Source organism: Sceloporus occidentalis, unplaced genomic scaffold (assembly GCF_023333645.1).
Source record: "Sceloporus occidentalis isolate IW3139 unplaced genomic scaffold, rSceOcc1.0.p SCAF_7, whole genome shotgun sequence".
NCBI lineage: Eukaryota > Metazoa > Chordata > Lepidosauria > Squamata > Phrynosomatidae > Sceloporus > Sceloporus occidentalis.
Genome location: NW_028316987.1, coordinates 16,094,483 through 16,118,853, shown reverse-complemented (window position 1 = coordinate 16,118,853; position 24,371 = coordinate 16,094,483). Strand labels below are relative to the sequence as shown.

Here is a 24,371-nt window from a genome sequence, read left to right as displayed (position 1 = left end):
AAAGGCAGCTCAGTTTGTGCATGTGTCCCAGGGACTCTTCTGTCTGTTCATCTGCGTTCCACCAGCTCTTTCTCTCTCTCTTTCTGTCTTGGGCTTCATCTGCACTGCAGAAATAATGTAGTTTGATGCCACTTTAACAGCCATAGCTCAATGTTATGGAATTCTTGGATTTGTAGTTTGTTGTGGCACCAGGACTCTCTGACAGAGAAGTCTAAAAATCTCAGTTTTGTGTAGAATCGAACCATGGAAGTTAAAGTGGTGTCAAACTGCATTGTTTCTGCAGTGCAGATGCAGCCTCTGTTAATGTTGGCAGGGGGAAACACGTGAAAGACGACATTCACTACGCTCCTGGCAGGTTTGGCAGTTCAGTAGGTGAGTGATGGCATCCTGTGTCAAAAGTACCTACAAACCAGATGGCAGAAGGCAAAACCTGCCCCACCTAGGCTTTCTACTCTACAAACAACCACCTGTTTTTATATATGAACCTACTTTACGATGTGCGGGTTTATAGGGATCCTCAGGCGTCATATTAGAAGATAACATGCTAGGAATGTTAAGAATATAGTGCACAGTCCCACCCTACAGTGTCCACATCAGTTACACCCCCAGCAAGCCCTGCTCCATATTTTAATCTGCACTTTAACAGAATGATCCAAAATGCTGCAGCCATTTGAAGGATAACATTCAGCACTTTGGATAGATCCTTAAAAGTTCAACCTAAAATCTGGATCATTGCCTTACTGATATTCAAGTCGCCAGCCACTGGTGCATTTAGCAGCTATGTGAACAAGCCCCATGTGTATATGCATAGAATGACACATGATAAACCTAAGAACCTAGTCTCAAATGGAAAAGCTTCGAGTGTGTACATTTGTGTGCATGGAAGGTCCCTTTGTATGGCTGAAAATGCACTCAACAGGATGCATGATCAGCATGTGCATTGGTGGCAGAGCTATGCACTATGCTTTTCTTGCTCCTCTGCTTCTGCCTCCTTCTTCCATACTACATTCAACACCTGGCGAAGCTTCTCAGCTACTCAATTTCTACTTCTTTAAGCTTGTAACTCATTCCTTTCTTTTAATAGAATTTAAGGTATTTTGAAGGGGTCACTTTGTAACACAGTGTCTCTTGTAAGCAGCTTACAAAGTGATAAGAAATACAACCACAATTCTAATTGTATGATGTAACATGAAACACAGATTACAATAGGAAAAGAGAAAAACAACCGCAACCAGTAGCTGCACCATCTTCTTTAAAAACTTGCTGCTTTCTCTTGCTATCATAATTTACCGAGTTTGCTATCACTTCCATTTCCATCACCACCAGCCAAGAGCAGTCATCTCCCAAGATGGACCATGCCTAACCCCTCCCCATCAATGGGCATAAAACAACCTTCTCCAACTTCATGCCTTCCTAGGATTGGCCAGTGACATGGGGGACGGGCTCCTGTACCATTATTAGTTGTGAAGAAGAGGGAATTTTGCCTGCTGAAATTCCCTCTTCTTAATAACTATTAAAAGTACAGAGGCCCTGTGCCATATTCCACCTGGCAATCTTCTAGCCTCCAGATATGTTGAACTACCACTCCTATAATACCTCTGGGAGATCATGGGAGTTAATCCAACACATCTGGAAGGTACCTGGTTATTATCTTCAGTGTTGGTCATGTTGGATAGGAAGGATGGGAGTTGCAGTCGATCAACAACTGCCAAGGTTTATGATCCTCATCCCTATTCTGTGAGATCTGCATTATAGGTCTTTTCTTATATACATTCTGCAACAAAAAGTGCACAGGGGTTAACTTGCAAGCTGAGATATTGTATTTAAGAATAAATATTAAATAAGAGCTAGGCATCACCTTGTGAGCCATCCTCCCATTCTTCCTAGCCAACATGACTAACAGTGAGGGATAATAGGAGCGAGGAAGGATAATTCAACAGGCAGTAAAGACACAAAGTCCCATCCAACCCAGCGGACTGGTTACCTTTGGAAGATAAAAAGCAGATTCAAGGTGATGCCTGTTGAGTGTTGTCTGCCTTCATATAGTTTCTGGTTATGGTGACCCTAAATCAAACCTATCACTCAATTTTTGGGGGGGCTGAGAGTGTGTTACTTAGCCAAGGTCACCCACTGGGTTTCCATGGCCGAGCGAGGAATCGAACCCTAGTCTCCAGAGTTGTAGTCCAACACCCAAACCACTACACCACACAGGCTCACAAGGTGATGCCTAGCTCTTATTTAATACTGTTATTCTTAAATTCAATATCTCAGCTTGCAAGTTAATCCCCTGTGCACTTTTTGTTGCAGAATGTATATAAGAAAAGACCTGCAATGCAGCTCTCACAGAATAGGGAGGAAGATCATAAACCTTGGCAGTTGTTGATGGACTGCAACTCCCATCCTTCCTATCCATCATGACCAATGGTGAGGGATAATAAGAAAATGCAGTCTGAAAACAGCTGGTGGTATGTAACGCACATTCCTCAGCTTTGTTCTCATTGCCACCCGCACAATAGTAAGCCATGCCCTCAAATTTGCTGTTAACAGCTTTCTTTCAATAAGAAAACACATATGCACTAAAATATCCCGGAAAAGTGTTTGTTTTTTCACCCCAGCTAATGTCATTTGTTAGGTTAACATTTTCAAACCAGAACTGATCCAAATAAGCAGAAGGTTTATACATATTGTTCTTATTATGCTAACAGCTTTGAGCGCAGTATATCTGTGGGAAAAGTAATATATAAATAAACTGACATTGGACTCCTGCAGAAGATGTAAATATGTCACAAGGGTGTGGTATTTGTTGCTGTAGCTCTCGGTTTTTAAAAATAATATCCAAACATTTGTGGCGACTGGACTCTTTTCTGGTAAGGTCCGGCACCAGCTGCAACATTTTATTCCACCCCATCGAGAAGGTTTCTTTTTTTTTTAGATATATTGGACCAAAAAATTACCCATTGCTCCTTTCTCTTTACAAAAAAATCCAGTTGTTGTGTATCAGTGAAATAGCACTTTGGTATTTCAGCAATATAACCCTAAAACAAATAAACAAAATAAATAAATAAATAAAGTAAATAAATAAAGCAATTGGACCATTTTTAAAGCTGTCATGATTCCATCCTGTGGAAACCTGAAATATGTACGTAGTTTGTTGTGGCACCAAGGCTCTCTGACAGAGAAGGCTAAATATCTCATAAAACTATATATCACAGAAATCCATAGCACTGAATCATGGCAGTTAAAGTGGTGTCAAACTGCATTAATTCTGCAGTATAGATGCAGCATATGATACTGAGAACCAGGGTTCAAATCTCCACTCAGTCATGGAAACCCATTGGGTGACCTTGGGCAAGTCCCACTTTCTCAGCCTCAAAGAAAGGCAAATCCACACTGAAGAAATCTTGGCAAGAAAACTCTGCGACTGATACGTCTTAGGTTTTTCCGCAAGTTGGAAATGACTTGAAGGCGCACAACAACCACTGCCCTGATAGCACTGTGACTGTCCCTACATTGGAAGGCTATAAGCTGTGAAAAATGCCTTCCCTGCATAATTGTATCACCTTCAGCAACTAGAAAAGAAACTGCTACATCTATGGATGAGGAATCCAGAATTTTCAAAATTAGAAGGTCCATGGAATGATGGAGGAAGAAATAAGCTTGAGTGGAGTTACCCCTGTCCACCATTCTTTTCTGCTGCATGTTACTATATGCTTACTCAAATTGTACATTACAAATATGTGTGTGTTTACGTACCTTCAAGTTGCCTGTCAACTTATGGCAACCTCATGATTTTCAAAGGGTTTTCTTAGGCAAGGCATACTCAGGTGGTTTTTGCCAGTTCCTTCCTCTTAAATCTAGCCTACAGCACCTGATACTCATTGGAGGTCTTACATCTAGGTACTAACCAGAACTGACCTTGCTGCTTGCAGGATCAGATGCAGTCTGCTGCCTTTATGTATGTAGAAATATACTAATTCTTTTAAAACATTTTTTAAAAAATAAATCTAATTTAGTATGATGGGATATGATGGATTCAGTTGTTTTCCTGGTATCTCTTGGGAATTTTGTTGAAGTTCTGGTTGGTCTCTAGAATGGGAAAATGACACAGAGGCAGCTGCCCCAAGTGACTTGGAGAGAGCAAGCCATCACCTCTATTTTTCTAAGGAAGCAGGGGAGCAAAGAAATTGCACCCATTCCTGGAGATGCCTAATTTATCTATGTTAGAGATTTCAAGCCCAAAATTGTGGACCTAAGGATGGCGTCTGGTGATGTTAGATGGTATGGCCCTCACTGATGTCATAGGGATGGTGCTAGTGGTGTCATAGGGCTGGGCTCTGGTCATATTATTAGAAATGACACATGAAACATCAACCACAGTTGCTCAGAACGTGTTGTTCAAATTAAGCAATGTTTAACAATTTAGGGACCAAAACACACTGCAGAAATAATCTAGTCTGATATGGCTTTAACTGCCCTGGGTTTAATGCTAGGGAATCTGGGAACTGTAGTTTTGTGAGATATTTAGCCTTCTGTCAGAGAGCTCTGGTGCTCCAACAAATTAGAATTCCCTAGCACTGAGCAGAGCAGTTAAAGTGGTCTCAAACTGGATTGTTTCAGCAGTGTGTTTTGGTCCTAGAAAATGTTTTGTCTTTGCGCTGCAAAGAATAATTTCTTGCCTTTGTTTTTAACATATTTGAAACTACTGCTTTTAAAGACACATGGGAGTTGCAGTCACAAACTGTGTACTGCAAAGAAAATAATGAACTTTCCCCAGTGAAAACCAATTGTGCAATTGCACCTAATATGCTGGATAATCACGGGTTCTTACCCCTTTAAACTTCCAATTTTCCCTGTGTGACAAACTCCTAGGAAATGAAGAAATAGGGGGGAAAAGAAAGAGAAAACTAGATTTTAGGATAGAGAACATATTAATCCAGGAGTTCTAGTTGAGGTGGGGAGAAAGGGAAAGACTAAGGAATGAGGGAATATGGATGTAGGGAGGAGTTGGAGGGATGAAGATAAGCAGAAAGAGAAGAAAAGAGAATGAGATGGAGAGAGAAGAGAAAAGAGAAGGAGATGTTTGGAGTTGGAGGAAGAGAAAGAAGATTAGTAAGAGAGAGAGAGAGAGAAAGTGAATTCAAAGAATTATAACAAAACAAAACAGAGAAATCTAGTGCCTTTATAGCGGAAGACATTTTTACCATGCTTTTTGTTGCAAGATACATGTAGGAAAGGAAATTATATTGCAGTTTCAGCAATTTAAAACAGAGCGAGGAAAGTGAGAACAGAACTGGGAAAGTTAGCAACCATGTAAGAAAAGCCACAAGCAGCAATCATGAAGTACCATATTGGAATGATTCCTGAGGCAGTGAATAATGCTGAGGCAGTTCAGTTATTTATTTCCCCAAGGAGACTTTTCTGTTCTGCTGAGCCTTGGATTTGACAGTATTTAAGCGGGGAGAGAGCCAGTGTGGTGAAGTGGTGATAGGGTTGCCTTAGGGTCGCCATAAACTGGAAACAACTTGAAGATACACAACGACAACAAGCAACCCCTAGGGAAGAAGCTAGACAACCCTGCTGGAGAGTCTATAGCAGCAAATGCAAAAAAGCCAGCAGCACAAAGTAAAATAACAGCCTCTCCACCTCGAAGGCTGCATCCACACTGGAGAAATAACCTGGTCTGGCACTGCTTTAATTGCCTTGAGCCATGGCAATTAAAGTGGTGCCAAACTGGGTTATTTCTCCAGTGTGGATGCAACTTATGACAGCATTCTCACCCTTAGTTCCTTCCCTTCACTCAAAGGCCCATAGCAGAGAGGACACAGTCTGAGATGTGGGTGACACGTGTCCTAAATTTTGGGGAAATTTATTTTGTCTATAGGTACAGAATATTGTAGTCAGATTATTGACTATTGGCTGTTCATAGGGAGGATGTGACTTCCTTTGTTACAAGATCACATTCTTCCACAGGAGTTTGGCTCAGATTTGATTCTGAAAAGGCCATTCCCTTTCTCTCACTATCATTGGAGATCCTTATAACAGGAACATGGAGAGAGTCTTCCTAGTGGTTGCACCCACATTCTGTGGAATCCTCTGCACAAGAAGTCAGGCTAAGTATACAGTACAGTCGGCCCTGCTTATACACGGATTCAAGCATACATGGTTTGAAAATGTTCAAAGACAGTATAAATTTCATATATCAAAACTTGATTTTCCATTTTTTATATGGGACACCATTTTGCTATGTCATTATATTTAATGGGACTTGAGCATACATGGATTTTGTTATACATGGGGGATCTTGGTATCAAACCCCAGCGTATAACAAGGGTCCACTGTATCTTTCTGTCCTTCCACCCACAGATAGCCTTTGGGTGTCTAAGCTGAATTGCTGCTCACCAGTGTGGTTTACTTTGCTTTGAGTATCAATTGATGCACCTTTACAATTTTATCATGATCCTGTACTTTACTGTTGTTAACTGCTACATACTTTTTTGTGGAAAGAAAGGGTATAACTACACACAACACACACTCACAGTATATAGCCAGTAAGGGTTGCCAGGTCAAGACTATTCCAGGCTCTGATATTTCAGAGCCCAAACCCAAGACCTAAGATTTACTGTCTGTGATGTCACCGAGGGCAAGCCCTAGGATCTTACAAGGGGCAGCAGCCCCTGGTTATATTATTAAGCATAATAAATCAATTATCAACTACAAATACACAAAGAATACTATTAAAATTAAAAAACAACATGTCTAAAGAATGAAGACCACACACATATGTACGCACACACACATTTGAAGACAATGCTCTCACCCTGAGATTCTTCCTCCTCAGCCTTACTAGTGGAGAAGGTTGAGGGCCTAAGACTCAGGACTGGAGCTTGAGATCTAGGAACTATAGCAGCCAGGAATGAGTTGCCTTGGTTGTCACTAGAGATGGATGGTACAGGCGTTACTCTTGTAGACCTCTAACAATCAGACATTCCACCTCAGTGATTCATTCATGTTTGAAGGTGTGACTTTGGTTGCTTAGTAAAGGGTAGTTTAATTACTTTTCTAACATTTGTATGCTGTGAATTTTTAGTTATTTTTGTTTTAAATGTGGTAAACTGCTTTGAATCCTAGCTGGGGAAAAGGTGAGATGATGATGATGATGATGATGGCAACGATGATAATGTTATTTTCCCATTTTTAAAATTCTTTATGCATTTGTTCCCAGACTGGGCCCTGTTTCTGAAAATGCACTAAGTATACTTCACCTATTTCAAATAACCAATGTTGAAAAAGGAACAAAAGACACTTTGTTCAACTACCTCAAGTCTGCAAAGGCAAGTGCATCTATGCATCAGTTCCCTGCCTATTGGTTCCTGAAATGCTGGAATTATGAGCAGAGAATGGGTGCTCTTCAAAGAGGTATCTACAGACCCACTGATTGTGTCTCTCAAGCAAGTGAACCAAGTTACATGCTAAAGGGTAAGACAAAGTAGTGCTTAGGGCAGGGAGATCTATGTTTGTGATGTGGTGCCCAGTAACATTTCCCCTGTCATAAGGGAAAACATGATAACTTCTGGAATTAATTGTCATCGGTTATTAAACTTGCCATAACTTCAGATACATGTTTCGAGTGGTGTAGTGATTTGAGCACTGGACTATGACTCAGAGACCAGAGTTTGAATCCCTGCTCAGCCATGGAAACCCAAAGGCTGACCTTGGACAAGTCATATTCTCTCAGCCTTACAAGAAGATAAGGGCAAAACCCATCTGAATGAATCTTGCCAAGAAAGCCCATGATAGGTTCTCCTTAGGGTCACCATAAGTTAGAAATGACTTGAAGGCACACAACAAAACAACACAACACAACAACATGTTTGAGGACAATTAGACGAAATAATGGAGGGGACATCTGCCAGCACTATCCAGGATTTCAAAGGAAAGATGTCTCCAGATTCCAGATTCTGTAAAGAACCCACAAGAGAAGGCCTCTGTCTTTCTGCCCTGCCATGACCAAACTAGATGGACTTTCATCTGCTTCAAAATTGGGCTTAATTTTATTTACCACAGCCAGAGAGGGCAACTTTGCTCCCATTATACAAATGAGGTAAACTGATCCTCAGCAATATCTGGCCAGCTAGCATTTGAACCACTACTTCACATTTCCTTTTCTCTCTGCTAAGAAAATCCCAACCAGACTCCAGATCCCAGGAGACCAAGACTTGCCAATGAGTCCAGCACCTCCATGCTCTCTTGCTTGTCAGCGAAATGAGCTGAAAGGCGTTATTTGAGAAAACTTTGTGACAGGGAAGGATCTCCTGCAAGCCATATTCTTATTCTGTGTCTTTCCCTCTGAGCACTGTTGGCAAGATTCCACTTCTCTAACCCACAACAAGTGAAGCCTGTCCAGACAAGCACACCAGCGCAGAGGAACTTATCGCTCTTGGTGGTTTCAGAGAGAAATCCGTCTCACGCCCTGAATTTCAAGTTGGCAGCTGAAACAACGTTTTGGAAACAGAAACCATCGTGACCCACGTTCCAGGCCAACACTGAGTCAGATGGCCTCCTCGGACCTTCACCCCTGCTCCACATCCCTGGTTTTACCTGTGGGCTTACATCTTGTTGGCTTTCACTCCTGTCCCTGGGAGGCCCTCTTTGCTCTTCTCGCAGTCCTGCACCTTCAAATACGACCTGGCCCTTCCTTGTTGATTGTGTCAGGAGCTGCCATGGACCTGCCCAGGCTCGTGTGTCTGGTCTGAACCTGCCTCCTGTCCTCCTTGTTTGTTTTCAGCTATGTCAGGAAAGGCAGGAGGGTTGAAAATATCACCAAGCCACTTTCTTGGGCTTCCTCATGCGAAGGCGGTTTTCAAGCGCAGACAACAGCAGCAGGAAAAAAGCCCAGGGCAGGAAGCTTTCCCTAGATATCTTCATCATCGCAAAGAGCTCTGGTTCAACTGCGCAAGTCCCCTGACGTGCAGGATCAACCTGGAGAAACAAAAGCAGCTTCTCCTGATGTGGACAGTTGCATCAGAGCCCAAGAGGAGTGTCCAGAGAAACTGCTGTGAATCCAACCAGAGAAACAAGAGTCACAAAGACACCACAGGAGAGTGGAGGAACCCCACACAGCTCACCACACCCTGTCCGCTTCTGGCTGCCTCTTCCATGCCAGGCCACATCCAGGAGATTGCAGGTGTTTACTTCCACGTCGGTCAAGAGGAACCCTCTGCAGCCATCCTTGAACTTGCTCAGTGGATCTCCCCTCTGTGTTGGCTGCTGTGTCCCTTTTCTCGCCCAAGTCTCCTGGACTCATGCAGAGTTTGGACTCGCAAGCCAGGCAGTCAGGATGAAGTGGGTGTTCCCATCAGCCTGAACTGGATGGAGGAAGGAAGCTTCCTCCCTCAAAGGAAGTCTCCCAAGGCCAGGGGAGGGGAGGGCGAAGGGTACCCATTCTATGGGTAATGATGACTCACCTACCAAGTCTCTCTCTGTTTTCTTGTACATGATTTCCACTGGACTTAGTGTGTTCCCCCCCCCCCCCTCTGTCTGAGTCATATATTCAATTAATTAAATTGATTGCATTTGGGCTCTTCAGGTTTTCCAGTCTCTTGAGGATGGATGCAAGCCCAAAGTAAAGGAAGGCAACTGGCTGTCAGACATGTCTGTTAGCATAGGCCCACCTGTGTATTTTAAAAACAAGAGCACCTTCAGGGCCCATCTTTATACAAAAAGGACAAAATGCAGTCCTACTCAGGGAAATAATTCAATACAGGTGGCTATTTTCCAGCAGCTATTTCCTAAACTGGCTTAATGGACGGGCTTAAACTGTGGATTAGTATAAATGCCACTGTTGTTGTGTACCTTCAAGTCCTTTCTGACTCATGGCAACCCCACTGTCGGTTTTCTTGGCAACATTTCTTCGGAGGTTTGCCTTTGCCTTCTTCTGAGGCTGAGAGAGTGTGACTTGCCCAAAGTCACACAGTGGGTTTCATGACCAAGCAGGGATTTGAATGCTGGTCTCCAAAGCTGTAGTCCAACACTCAAACTACAGTCGGCTCTCTTTATCCACGGATTTTTTATCCACAGATTCAAGCGCTTGAAAAGATTTAAAAAGTATAAATTCCAAATTGCAAACCTTGATTTTCCATTTTGTATAAGAGAAGCCATTTTGCTATGTCATTGCATTTAATGGGACGTGGACATCCATAGATTTTGTTATCCAGGGGGGTTCCTGGAACCAAACCCCAGCGGATAACAAGGGCTCACTGTACTACACTTCACTGGATTAGTATAAGCATTATCCTAAATGAAAATTTTCCAGCTTCCCAACAAAGCCATTTATTTCATTTTAAGCATAAGAGGGAAACTTTTTCTTTATTTAGTCTAGTTTTGAATTGGCCCTTTCTGCTCAGTAAATGCTTGTGGTGATATATAAAAAACCAACATGTAAACTACAAAAACAAAATTACACAAGGCAATCTGGGGCAGAAGGAGTTACAGTACAACAAAAGCAGGGATTCCTAGTAAAACCAGAAAGTGGTATTAACCATGAATAGCTCGGTGGAACAATATTATCTTTGCCAGCTGTCCAAAGGACAATAGGAGGTAAGGGAGGGAGAGGGTGTTTGTGTGTTTCTGTGTATGGGCAAACTTTCAAAAGAGCTGGAGGAAAAGGAAATGTAAGGGACTAGGGGCATGAGACAGGAAAGAACTGTGGCTTCCTCCTCAAATATCCAGAATACCTTCACAATGCCTGAAAAACATCACAGGCATTTAATCCATAAAGTTAGCAGTGCTGGTCTACTTTGCAAGACTGTTGTGGCTGCACTGACATATATGAAACACTTGCAACAGTTAAACTGATGTAAAGAAAAACAGCCGCAACTTGAGTAACATGGGGGTGGAGGAAGGAATCCTAACTGAGAATATGAAGATAATGGCCATTTAATTTACTGCTTCCGATGTAGATAAATCTACAAGCCAGTATAACCAATCCTGGAAGACCGGCTTATTCCACTGAAGAACAATACAAACTTTGAATCCTTGCGAAAGGAATGCACCACTGCTAGCAAAGGCATTTACAGTCTGTGCTCCACCTTCCTCTTCAAAAGGCCCCCAAGAGACAGTATCTTGTTGTGTTAGGAGAAAGGCCAAGACATTTGAATTTGGGAAGATTTGCAGTTTTTGGTTTTGAAGGTTATGTGGTTATTGTAGGGTCACTGCACTGCTTTAACACAGTTTCTCGAGCTGAAAGTATGACTTCACATAACGCATCCAGTCTGTTATTTTTTTGTGTTATTGCTAAAGAAATGTGTTTGGGATGAGGTTTCTGAACTGTTTTCAAAGGTAGTCTCAGGCTGTATCTGCATCTGCACTGCAGAAATAATGCGGTTTGACACCGCTTTAACTGCCATGGCTCAATGCTATGGAATCCTGGGATTTGTAGTTTGTTATGGCACCAGAGCACTCCAACAGAGAAGGCTACTATCTCACAAACTACAAATCTCAGAATTCCATAGCATTAAGCCATGGCACTTATAGTGTCGCCAAACTGCATTATTTCTGCAGTGCACATTCAGCCTCAGTTAGTTAATGCTTTATATAGGCAAGTCTCAACTTGCCTTGCCCCAGTTTTGTTCTTGTGCTCCTTCAAGTCATTTCCAATTTACAGTGACCTTAAGGCAACCCTGTTATGGGATTTTCTTGGCAAGATTTGTTCAGAGGGTGTTTGCCTTTGCTTTCTTTTGTGGCTGAGAGAGTGTGACTTGCCTAAGGTCACCCAGTGGGTTTCATGACTGAGAGGGGAATCAAATCCTGGGCCTGTTACAGACTGCCAAAATAAAGCTGCCTCGGATCTCTTTGGAGGTATGCTATTTAAATGATGCATGGGTCCTAAGAGTCTGAAGGTCGCGCCAAAGCCACACTCCATTCCTAAGCACTGGAGTGCAGCTTTGGTGCAGCTTCCGGATTCTTAGGATGCATGCATCATTTAAATAGCATACCTCCAAAGAGACCTGAAGCAGCTTTATTTTGGCAGTCGGTAACAGGCCCTGGTTTCCAGAGTTGTTGTTCAACATCAAACCACTACATTATGCTAGCCCCAGTTTCAACATTTCAGGTTTATCAGGTTTATCAAAAATAAAGGTATAAAGGACTGTGTCACCCACAATGTATATCTCTTCCAGCATGCCTGAGCACTTGAAATTAGATGGGACAGCAATGAGAAAAAGACAAGAGAGTGGGACTGTTTAAAGTTTTGGCATGGGGTTTGGAGCAATAAGAAAAAGTGGCTGGACTGGTTTTCTTTCACCTGTCTAAGCTGGAGAATAGGGAGGGAGATGAATCAGTGCTGGCATTGCTGGAAGGAAGGGTTTCCCTTGCCTGCTTAGAAGTGGGAGTGTGATGGAGGAGAAGAAACTTGAATCTTGCCATCAACTAGAGGAAGAGTTTTCCTTTGCTGCTTAGAAGAGGTGTGTGAAGAGGAAGAAGAAACTGGAATCTTTGAATTCTGGTGTGGCTAGAAAAGATTTATTTTGCTTGCTCATGTGGGAGGTGGGCAACTGGGGTCTGCTTTCCTCACTTGGCAAGGCTGCTGGAGTGGACACAGTGAGAGATATACTGCCTCTTCTCCTGTTGTGCCCTTTGTATCTGCTGCAAAAGACACGGCAGGAGATGTGTTGTCTTTTCTCTCTCTCCTGATGTGCTTTCCTTACTTGGGAAGGCTGCTAAAGAAGGCACAACAGAAGAAAACAGTTGCTCTCTATCTATGTGCTCCTCTGAAGAAGACTCATTGTTGAATGGCAGTCCAAGGCCTCTTTGGTAGTTGGTGCTTCTTCTGGCCATTCTGGGGAGCATTTGTTCATTTCTCTACCTGGAAAATATACTTGCTTATGTTTTTGCTTTAAATGTCTTTCAAATCTGTGGCAGGCTGAATAAAGTCACTAATTCTGTGGCTATTTCAGCTTCATCAGAACGCACCCCTCTCCAGTTATATCCGATGGAGCTGGTTCCCCACGTTTTCATCACTCTCAATGTACATTGTGAGTTTAGGAATGCAACCCAACATAAACTGAGACCTGCCTATATAGTAAAAGTTCTACATGATGATTACTATTAAAGGCATATGTAATAAAAGACAAAACAGTTTTAAAAACAGCATTTAAATTACTAACTCAACTTTACAATCTGATGGAACCCTTGACCAGTGCCAGGCATTGCTCTTGCCTCAGCCAGATGTAAAGGAAAAAGGAGTGTTAGGTGTCATGAACATCTAGATGAAAGCACTCTAAAACACCAGATGATTGCATTCAGAGGCTTCATGTGGATGTTCCAAACTATAGGGGCAAGACTGAACCCTAAACCTCAGTATAGCACAGCATAGATGAGAGGGGGCTGAGCAGATTTCCCATTAATGCCACCTTCTGGGAGTAGGATGTAGCATTCGTTCGGATGGACATTTCTTTCCATTGCCAGGAATAATCCAAATTTAAGAACTGAAGACACTCAACGTCAGTTCTAAGAAGCCTATTTAGAAGAATACCATGGTTGTTGATGTAACACAATTAGGTAAGGCCTTTGGCCTTACTACCTTTGATCATTGGAAAAGCGGTATATAAATAAAGTCTTATTATTATTGTTATTATTATTTGTCACTGCCACTGACAAAAATGGGCTCTCAAAAGTGACATCTTGTATTGATGGCAGTTTTCTGCTTTTCTTTCCATTCCAAAAAGGGAAGAGCTGTGCTAATCAGTGTTAATTATCCAAATGGTTTGGAGGTATACATCAGTCCCATATTCAAGTGCCACAGGAGGGGCAGACTGGTGTTTAACTGAAGGCTGTTGCAAGTGAGTTAAAAAGATCTTTCTAAAGAGTGGGTTCACAAATAAAAGCAACTAGAACTGCATTCAATTCAGGGGTAATAATGATAACCTCTTGGGGGCTGAGACAGTAATGTCTTTGCTTTCTGATGGGTCAGTGTACATAAACTTTGTTTCATGGACAAAATTATCAAAATATTGTATAAAATTACCTTCAAGCTATGTATATCAGGCGGATATGAAATATAAATGAATTTTGTGTTTAAACTTGGGCCCCATCTCCAAGATATGTCATTATATATGTATATGCAAATAGAGGTATTCCAAAATATTTAAAAATCCAAAACTCTTCTGGTCCCAGATAAAGGAGACTCAACCTGTGCCGCTCACTAATCTGTTAATCCCAGGATTCCATATGATGCAACCATAGTAGTTAAGGAGGCCTAATTGTGCTATAATTCTGAGTGTGAGTGAGGCCCTGGCCTCAGCCACATCAGTCCCACCCTCGGTGGTATGATGACTATCAGTGCTATGATGATGAGCAATGTGACTAGATTGATAAATTACCTCTCACTTCTTCAAGCAATTTATTCCCAGGGTCAGGCTGCATCAGCAGAAATTCATTCCATAAATCAAGACTACACAAAGTTTAGGAGACATCCCTCATCCAAGCATGCTACGAATGCAAAATGCATCAGGCAAATGAAAATGAAAAGACTGTTCAGTGACTTGTTAGTGTCTAGCTTTAAATTAGCAGTGTAGCGGAAATGTGCCTTTGTCTAACCATGCTTCCCTAAGAATTGAGACTGACTCAAAAACAACGAACATGTGGCTCGTAGTTTAAGCAAACATTTACTAATGGCTTTAATCGATGTATACATAAAGGTTGTATCCTAATCCAGCTAGTGAATCGTTCAGGTAAAAAGAAGTCTTTATCTCACCATCTTTCCAAAGAAAGTTGAGAGAAGAGGAAGATGGAAAACCAACAGTTCAGTTGAAAATCTTTAAGACAGAATATTTGTTAGTCCCAAAGGGAGAGTGACCTAAATCACAGGGGTAGTTTCAATGAGAGAGGAGGGGGCAGTTTACATGCAGGACATCCCTATCTATCTAAGGAGGGGCAAAGAAAATGCAAAAATCTTCCAACGGGTATGAAGCTCTTCCTTAACCAAAAGTAACAGAAACATTTCCAAGAGATCAGAGAAAGGTGTGTGTGAATGGGAACAATTTACTGTTTGCTACTTCCAGAAGAAAAATGAGAAGCAACCCCCTTATGTGCCACACAATTAAACACACGGCAAGCGCCCTAAATTACAGGAAGACCCAAATTGAAGACGAAGCAAAATTTAAGCTAAAGATTCAAAGAACCATGCAAAGCAAAGGGAAAAATGAATGAAGAGTGTTTTTAGATGCCTTGGAAATGGGATTCTCCTACTACTCAATAGTCCTTTTTAACAACTGCAGTTTTGTATCTATATATTGCACTGAATCACTACTGTACGACAAGACAAACTGGGGTCTGATGTGATATACACCCTGCAAAAGTGCCCTTGGGATGAGCTGGTGGATCTTTGGGTCACGCTGGCAAATGATGCCCCCTTAGGACTTTGCAAAATGAGTCTGGGCTTGTGGGCAACAACTCTTCTCCAATTGCCTAGTGTGCAGCTATCTTATTGCAGTGTACTTGCATTGTGGTGGTGCATTGCAGCTAGGTTTTTGTGGATGAATCTAAGATAGGATGGTCTGATCTTCTAATTGTGGGATGGAAACCTACGAACCCTGTTTCATAGTAACTTCACAAAACCCCAGCCCATTTCTAGGCATTTCCTCCCAAGAGTATACACAGACATCACTTCCTGCCCATGCTCACTTTGCAGCTGTTTCCACTAAAACCACAAAGCCTTTCCATCTATTCAGTGTTGTACAGGCATACCTCAGTTAATAAATCTTCTGACAGTGAAACTCCTTTTTACAAAGTAAAATCTTTTTAGGTCTGTCTAGCTCCTCATAATTTTTGTCCTCATCCTTTGTCCAGCTGGACATTTTTAAAGCAGCATTGGGAGGGTGGTGAAGGATGGCTGAAGAAACATATAGACTTTTGGTGTCAGGATGAGTGGTGGAATAAATAATGTAATAAATCTTGAACTGGAAAAGAATGGGATTCTACTCTAACTGATCCAAGTGTAGCTGTGTATACTTGCCTATAGGAGGAAAGGTAAATGGCAGGTGCCTCCAGAATCCCTTACTAAGCATGCAAAAACGGAAGAGGGAATAGCATATAAGCCTGCCTCACCATGTTGAGAAAGAATAGATGTGTAAGTTTGGTCACCAAAATGGAAACCACAGAAAAGTGAAGGCTAGTGAAAATGTCATCTCTGGAGGCATTTCGGAAGAATTCCTCCAGCACTCTTGAAAAGGTTCAAAATGTTTTTGTTTAGTATTGAAACACTTATGTGACTTGGTTCTTTCATTTCACTTTGCATTGTGTGTTTTAGATTAAAAAAAGTTCACTAAAATATGTTGCACTACTCATATATTGTGTGGTATGGGAAGCTATATATTCTTTCTATGTTATTTCTGCCTCCGCTACCAAATTTTCTGTAAAAAATTTAACGCCCAGGAACACATCTGCTTCAACTGAAGTATACTTGTATTGCTGTAAATACTTGCTCCCATTTCCTAAATCTTCGAACATTAAATAATTCCCTTCCTACCACTGCTAAGGGTTAAAATGAGGTGTAAAACTGGCTCATTAATGAAGAATCCTTCTGTATACCTGCATTATCTGCACCTGCACAGAATTTGCATGAAACATTTTGAGTTAAGAGGTAAATAACTGAGATCTTATTTCTTTCCTATTTTCCTCAATGAGACTTTAATCAGGGTATATGGTTTTTCCTTAATCTCCTCTTTTAGCTTCACATAAAGACTATGAAGGAAGTTAGGCTAAGAGAGATCATTTGATTCAACATCACTCACAACATTAGTGCTACATTTGTTCTGCCAATGTGATATACGTCATCCTATGCCAGCAATGCCTCTCTACTCTCTACACTGGACAAACAAGACAGTCTCTACGCAAGAGGATTAATGGACACAAAGCTGACATTAGAAACGGCAATACCGAAATACCAGTTGCAGAACATTTCAACCTTCCTGTACAGACAGTGTGGGATGTAAAGGCTGTGGTCCTTGAACAAGGACATTATAAAGGAAGACTAGAAAGAGAAACAGATAATTGAATTATGTTTACAAATTTCAATACATTAATAGAAATATGAACAAGGACAACAGCTTCATGGCACACTACATATATTAATACACGAGTCCTTACTACTGTAACAAAAGGAATCTTCACAGAGGCGTAATCCTGCTGTAGGCACTGTTGTTCTATGACATTTTTTCCTGAAGAAAGCTCATGTGATTTCCTTTATGTCAGGGTGGGCAAAGTACAGCTCTGAGGTGTCCAGGGAACTCCGATTCCCCTATAAAATGATGGTATGGTCTCCTCACCTCCTAGTGGCAGTGAAGGGCATTCCATTTTAAAAATTCAAAAAAGGTTTTAACCTTCTCACAGTGAGACAATGCACCTCCCTAACCTCTGCCATTTGGCTGCCCCTAGTTTCTGTGTACCTAGCACATGCCCAAAATGCTAAATCCTCTCACAAATATACAGTAAGTGGTTTTTAAGAAATAAGAGGCACACACAAATAGGTTCTTATTAAATAAACTTTAATTATCTGCATAGAAGAGTAAAAGGAAAATAAAAATTCATCTCTAGAATCCATTGAACTAGCATTAAAAAAAGTAGGATGAGGAGTGGTTTGTTATTTCTAAGAAGGTCACTTTGCTTTAGGGAGAACACCAAGGGGTAGGAGGGTGGAATGTGTTCCCAAAGGATTCAGCAGCTGTTTGGCACGTGGCATTTCAGGAGTAGCCTGTAAAGTGCAGAAGGCACAAGAACTTTGCTACAAAGTGCGTTAATTTTTTTAAAAAATCCAAATAAAAAACCAAACTCACTCTTCCAATGGCCTAAATCAGGATGTGTCCACTAAAGTTTGTGGAGTCCTTGTGTCACACATATCCAGTGCTCACTACACAAGAGACAGGTATGTGCTTCTCTGGAAAAGCAAGAAACAGTGAAGCTTGGTGAAAAGGAAATGGCTCCAGGAGGCAACAGATCAGGACAAAGAAGTCCCCCTACTTCTTATGACGTAACCTGTCAAGTCTCTTCTCAATAGCTGTGGTTTCCAGAATTTGTGAGAGGATATGTGGTTGCTGCTGTGTTGGAGCCTGGGTGGGAGGAGATGAGTTGCTGCAAGGAGACATTCCTTGGCATCATACCTTCTGCCTGTTGTGTCTTTTCTTCACTTGCACTCTAAGGTGCCCTGTGACCAGGTCTGACCCTGCTTCAAAAAGTTTTGCCCCCACAAAGAGATAATTTTCAAAGGGGTTCTTGCAGGCTTTGCTGGTATTTCTGCCGACGGATGCAGCGAGGGCAGAAACTGGCATTGGCTTGGCAGCTACTGTGGAAGACTGTTTTGCATTCACTACACCTGTGAACAAAAGGAGGGAAAAGAGAGGAATCAACTACAGGAACGGCTTACAGCATACAGTATTTATGGGGACAGTGAGGGGGGCTTGAGAAGGAAAGTCACTAGCTGGTAACTTCCATATAGGCTGGGCTGCAACTCCCATCATCCTCAGCCAATTTTCACCCCCACCAATACCTATGCTTTTGCACAAAAATATCTCTGCATTTCTTCTAAGTCCCTCTCAAAATTGTGACTAAAAGTGACAGCACATCATTTCCTATCACCATTTTCAGAGGGACTCTGTGAAAACAAAGGTATTTGGAAGTAGAGGTTGTGGGAGGTATTTCTGCATCTTTTTGCATGTTTGTGGGAGCTTTCTGTACACTTCTTGTGCAAACAAAATGGGGGGAGGAAGGCTTCAGGGGTCACAAAAATGGGGTCCAGGGGCCACACTTTTCTCACTCATGGCTTAGAAATACTTGATGGAAATAGACTTTTTATGCTTGTTGTAATAAGGTCCACACAAAACAAAAAGTGCATTTTAAAATGCGAATGGCTAAAATGCATACAACTGAAATATATATATATATGCAGTAGCATGCCTTTGTCAACTGGGAAAACTGTGTAAATTAGGCAAAAATCATAAATAAACAAACAAACACTTTAGGAAAATTATGTTAAAATGTGCATGAATTTCCATGTAAAGAACACTAAGTCTTGCAACCTGATATGAACATGAGCAGGATGAAAAGATTTGCAGAAAGCCAGTGAAATCAAGACTGAGAGATTATCATACACCTAGTTCCAGACTTCAGCATGCCTGTTTGCTGGGTTTGGATATAAGACCCCCCCCCCCCCTTTAGACAGGCACACAACTCTGCTCAAAACAGGTGTGTAACTCTGTACTCCTCTGAGAATGACCAGAATTGCAAGAGGAAATGACTACAGGCTGCCTGCCACCTGTGTGCAGGATGATTCGGGAAGTGCCTGCCTCTAGCCAGAATAAAAGTGCTTACTTGGAGCCATTGTCAGGCAAACACCAGGCACATCCTGCCACTCACGGTAAACACCCTGACTCAAACCACAGGAAACACTGTCATCCCAGCAAGGAGCCACTCTTCCTGCTTCGATACACAACCAGAAAGGAGAGGCCAGCAAACCTCAATGAACTGATCTCACTGGCTGCCACCCAATCGTGTTGCTCCAGAACTGCAGCTTTCTGAGATGAGCTGGGGTGCAGGAAGGGGAAATTACAGTATTTAAAAACTTGTTTAAGGAGGACCTGGTGCCTCAATTCTTTCCAGTATCCCAGCTGTCCCGAGCGGATCTCAGTGGCATGAAAAATTCCTCCGTTCTTTTTTTCCAAGTCACTGATTTCCCTCAATTTGAAATAATATAGCCTAAGAAAATATACGTTAAGACACACTCCATGGATATGTTACATCAGAGGTGGGAAAAATGTGTCTCGTGGATCACATGTGACCCCAAAGATTGTTTGATGCCACAGCCTCCCAGAACTTTCAATTAAAAAAACCCAAACAAAATTACTTCTGGTTCACTTCTTGGTTGAGGAAAAGGCTTCTCCTGGGGCAAAAACTGAACTACCCATGTAGGAAACCAATTTTACAAAGTAAAAAAACACCAACATAAAACAAAACAAAAGGGTGTGGGAATGTGGCTGGTCCCCCAAGGTCCCTGGGGTGCAATGCAATCCCACAATCAATGGCAGTTGACCACTCCCTGCTTTATATGAACCATTTGCTCATTCATTCATTCGTTTCCTCACTCATACTGTGATTCCCAAAACATGGTAAATACACTGGAAAAGCTCCTTCACCTTGTCCCTTCCATTGCCTTCTACATTAAGAATAAAAAAATCCTATCTCCTTGAAAACCTGGGTGTAAAGCTGTGGTGTGGTGATACTCACCTAGTAGTTGTGTCAAATTCAAAGGGGAAGATGATGTTGTTGCTGTTACAGATCTGGCAGATGAAGCCTCTCTGCGTGCAAAGGTCACAGTTATAGACATGATGGGAGGCAAATTGAATCAAAGACTGGAGGAATGTCTCAAATATGTCATCTGCAATCTAAGAATGGAGGATTATTAGCAGGCTGTGTAGGGTGGAGAGAGTAAAAATGGCATCTTATCCATGAAAACACAGAGCAACATCCAGCCACTTGATCTATCTAATTCTAATACATCCATCAAATCTAATTTATTTATACTGCTTTTCAGTAGGGATGTAATTCTTCACTAATTTCATTCTCGAAGCAATTAGTCATTTTCTTCCTGTTGTGAGAAAGTCTTTGAAAACTGCTGTTTTTGAGGATTATTTGCAGTTCAGGATTTATTATACACAATATTCACATAACCTATTTTTGTGATGAAAATAGAATGAATCCAATTGATTAATCTCAACTACAGTAGAGACATGGAATCAATTGTTGAATGGTGAGTCAACAAGAAGATAAATCCCACTGATTCACTGTGTCTGTTGTACTTAATACTACCAATAGGATTCAGGCCAGGTTTGTGTGTGTGTGCAGAAATAGCTTTTTCTTGCACATAATATTTCTGAATGGAAAACCCTGTTTCCTGCACAGAAAATGTTGTATTCGAGGACTCATTCTACACAAAATTTGCACATGGTATCTTTGTGCAATAAACAGCATTTTGGGCAGAGAGAATTGTATTCCTGCACAGAAATATTATTTTCTGTGTAAAAACCATATGGACATTTTGCACAGAATGAGTCCCGAACTGAAGCGTCTCATCAGTCCAGGTTTCTCCTCATCAGGTTTTCCTAGCACTCAAGAAACATGTGTTTGATGATATGATGAATATTCCTTCCATTCATACTTTCCAGTACAAAACATCCAAGACAGCTGTGTCACCATGATGGCAGTGAATTATTTTATATCAAGGCAGACCTCCTGATATTATTAGAGAGAGAGAGAGAGAGAGAACAAGAACAGCTTTACTGATTAAAGACATGGGCCACCACAATATATCCACAATAAAAATGTATGTATACATATAGCAATAGCAAGTATATTTCCATACTAGTTACTGATGTACTAAGCAGTTTACAAAGTGTAAGCTAATTGCCCCCAACAAGCTGGGTACTCATTTTAGTGACCTACAGAAGGATGCCAGGCCGAATCGACCCAGAGCCCTGGTTACAGAATGCAGCCACTCCTTTCCCAGCCTTGGCTTTCATCGTCTTCTTTAAAGACCAGAGAGAATACAGCATTTGCAATGTACACCACAGGAATAAAGGCCTGATATGAATCTGATATATCTTGAAGAAAGCACCAGTGCAGGCCTATCTGCAGTCAAGGTTCAGAGGGGAAGCTCAGCCAATCCACCTCGCCCCCTTTTTTCAAATCTCTCTTGGAAAATGCAAAACAATAGAGGAAAAATTATCTCTGAACATGCACAGAGTAGTTTTACAATGGATTATTTTCTCCAGATTCCTCCTGTGGCCCATTATAATCTAAAGTGTGTTGGTTAATCTATGTGGGGCTGGCTGAATTTGGGGTTTGAGATTGTCCTGCTTTCCTCTGTCTTAATCTCATTTAAGAAACTTCTTCCTTCCAGAGCTCATACCTGCCTCAGGTCAGCCACGCTGTATTTATGGGGACATTCAAGGAGATAGTGTCGGTGATCCAGCCTGCAAACAGAGCATATAAAAGATGGGGAGAATCAGTAAGAGTTTATGAAGGCTTATTTGCCATGTTCTCCACAGACAGCCAGGAATTGTGCAATATAGAATCAAATACAGAAGCAGCAGAATCCCTGTGCCAGGAGGACTTATACATGACTTGCAGGGCCAGAAGACTAGGAAAGGTTACAGTCCATTAGAATTTGAAAAACATACTTTGTCTTACAACTCCCAGAATCTCATAGCCAACCTAAACATTGGGGGATTCTGGGAATGTAGCACCCCCCCACTGCTTTCAAGCTCTGCTCCACATTATTTCTGCACCTGCTAGTATACTGTCAGCTTCACTGGGCTGTTTCTCCAATCATCTTGCCTTGCATCTCCTGTTTTTGTGCCCACTCCAGATATTTGCCAAGCACTAGCTTTATTAAGACATATTTTAATGGAACTATATTTTTAATGGCAGCTTGAGAAAGTTACCTTATTTGGACTACAATTCTCTTAGTGGCCAGGGGATTCTGTGAATTAATATACATACAAAAGTGTAACTTTTCCAAGTTCTGTTTGTTGCTTCTACTACCTTTCCCATGTCTTCTGCCTGTCACATCCAATATATATTTGCTGGCCTTTATCCCTAAAGTCTACCACAGACTGCACAAGATCTTGCATTCTGATGTTCCAAAATCTGGAACAGGTTAGTCAAATTCAACTACTTTCATGTTAATTGTACTTTTTGAAAGCTTCCAACAGCATCTCTGCACTAAGGCAATCCAAACTTTATGGGCATCTAACTTCATTCAGGATTTAGAAAAGATCCAAAAAAGTAATTTTCCCATATTTTGCTTGGAACCATGTATGGCAATAACAAATCTTGATCAGGGGTCAAGAAAGCAATCTTTTCCTGTCACGCTATGGGCTGAGTCGTGTGATTTGAGCAAAGTTAATATAACATGATCTTGTTGGGAAAAGCATGTGAAGAAATTTTTGGAGGAAATTAATATAGGGAAGAAGATGGAAGAAGAACTTCTCCCAGTGAGTACCATGCTATAGATTCTAATCACTATCTTATAAAAGCTCTGTTTAAAGTATAAGAGATGAGGTTTGGAAACCAGTTTATTCTAGATTATTTACTCTAGATTATTCTGTAACTTCACTATTTAAAAATAAATGAGCAATGAATGCACTTTACTGAAGTTTCTAAGACTGATGAATTTAAATATTTAAATTGTAAAGAGGTTTATAAACCAGCTAGCTTCAAACATATATTTTGCATGAAATATAAGGTCAACAATTCCTAAACTGTGTGCCTGGACATACTAGCATGTTGTAAGAAGAGATATGTACACACTGAAAAGCTGTGGTAGTGCAGTGATAAATCTTGAAGTACACACATTGATTGTGACAGTTCCCATAGCTATACTCCTAGGACATGTCAAAACAGGCAGGCATAGGTGTTGACACATATCATAAAATCAGGAGCAGGTCTTTTGTAAAACTATTTGGTCCTAATTGCCTGTTCAAGATCAAGCCACTCTGAAATATTTTTCATACCACTGGAGACTGCTCACAAAAACATATACTGACTGAGAAAAAATATATTATTCCCGTCTCCATTTTGGAACATTGTATGACCAGCTCAAACCCTGAGTGGATGAAAGATACTATCATCCCTGTTAATCAAAAACTGCATACTCTTTGACCCCTGAAGCCTTGTTCTATTATACTATTAACTCTCTCATCCCATAATTTCACAGACCACACATGCCTTTTGTTATGGGTTCTTATCAATAACACTTGCATCTTTTTTTCTGTCTAAGAGTGAGGCATGATTCTTATTTTAATAGAGAATGAGGAAAGAATAGGAATAGGTGCGACCTTGTTTATTCTTACAAGAATTTTCCAAAATCCACAAATTTCTTCTTAAATTAAATGGAAACATCTCCAGAGGGGGAAAAAATTGAATGTGGGAGAAACTGAAAGGGGACAGATTAGACCAAAGCCCAAGATTTTGATGCTTAACTCTTAAAAGTCTGGGTTTGAATCCTTCTTGATTCAGGTATGTTAGCACTCAATGATGGTTGTCACTCTTTTTTACTAAAATGTTCCTCAACTTTAACATGCTGGGAATAGGGTTGCAAAACACTTTCTTCATTTTCTTCACTTTCTTCATTCTCACATGCAAGAATGAAGGGTTCTCTTGGCAAGTATTATTAGAAGGAGATTTGCCATTACCTTCTTCTTGGACTAAGAAAGTATGACTTGCCCAAGGCCATCCAGTAGGTTTCTATGTTTGAGTGGGGACAACCAAGCCACTACATTACACAGGCACTCCTTTGTGATTAAGGAAGGGGAATAAAAATG

The 24,371-nt window shown here is 41.2% G+C and overlaps 2 protein-coding genes across 5 annotated transcripts in view; both read right to left on the bottom strand.

The window, feature by feature from the left end:
• ARHGAP27 (Rho GTPase activating protein 27) overlaps positions 1 to 8,900 on the bottom strand; it is a 76,550-nt gene extending 67,650 nt beyond the window's left edge. The window contains exon 1 of the mRNA XM_089532084.1: positions 8,611 to 8,900. The gene's annotated coding sequence lies outside the window, so the exon portion shown is untranslated. The remainder of the gene's footprint in view (positions 1 to 8,610) is intronic.
• Positions 8,901 to 17,524: 8,624 nt separating this feature from the next.
• Positions 17,525 to 24,371, bottom strand: part of PLEKHM1 (pleckstrin homology and RUN domain containing M1) — a 41,182-nt gene continuing 34,335 nt past the window's right edge. For 3 of the 4 annotated variants that reach the window (XM_089532079.1, XM_089532081.1, XM_089532080.1), the window contains 3 exons: positions 21,956 to 22,019; positions 20,275 to 20,432; positions 17,525 to 18,367 (listed from right to left, as the gene is read on the bottom strand). In XM_089532079.1, the coding sequence (XP_089388205.1) occupies positions 18,256 to 18,367; positions 20,275 to 20,432; positions 21,956 to 22,019 (334 nt within the window). In that variant the 3' untranslated portion in view covers positions 17,525 to 18,255. Of the gene's footprint in view, positions 18,368 to 20,274; positions 20,433 to 21,955; positions 22,020 to 24,371 lie in introns of those variants that run through there. The other variant, XM_089532082.1, reaches the window with a different exon arrangement.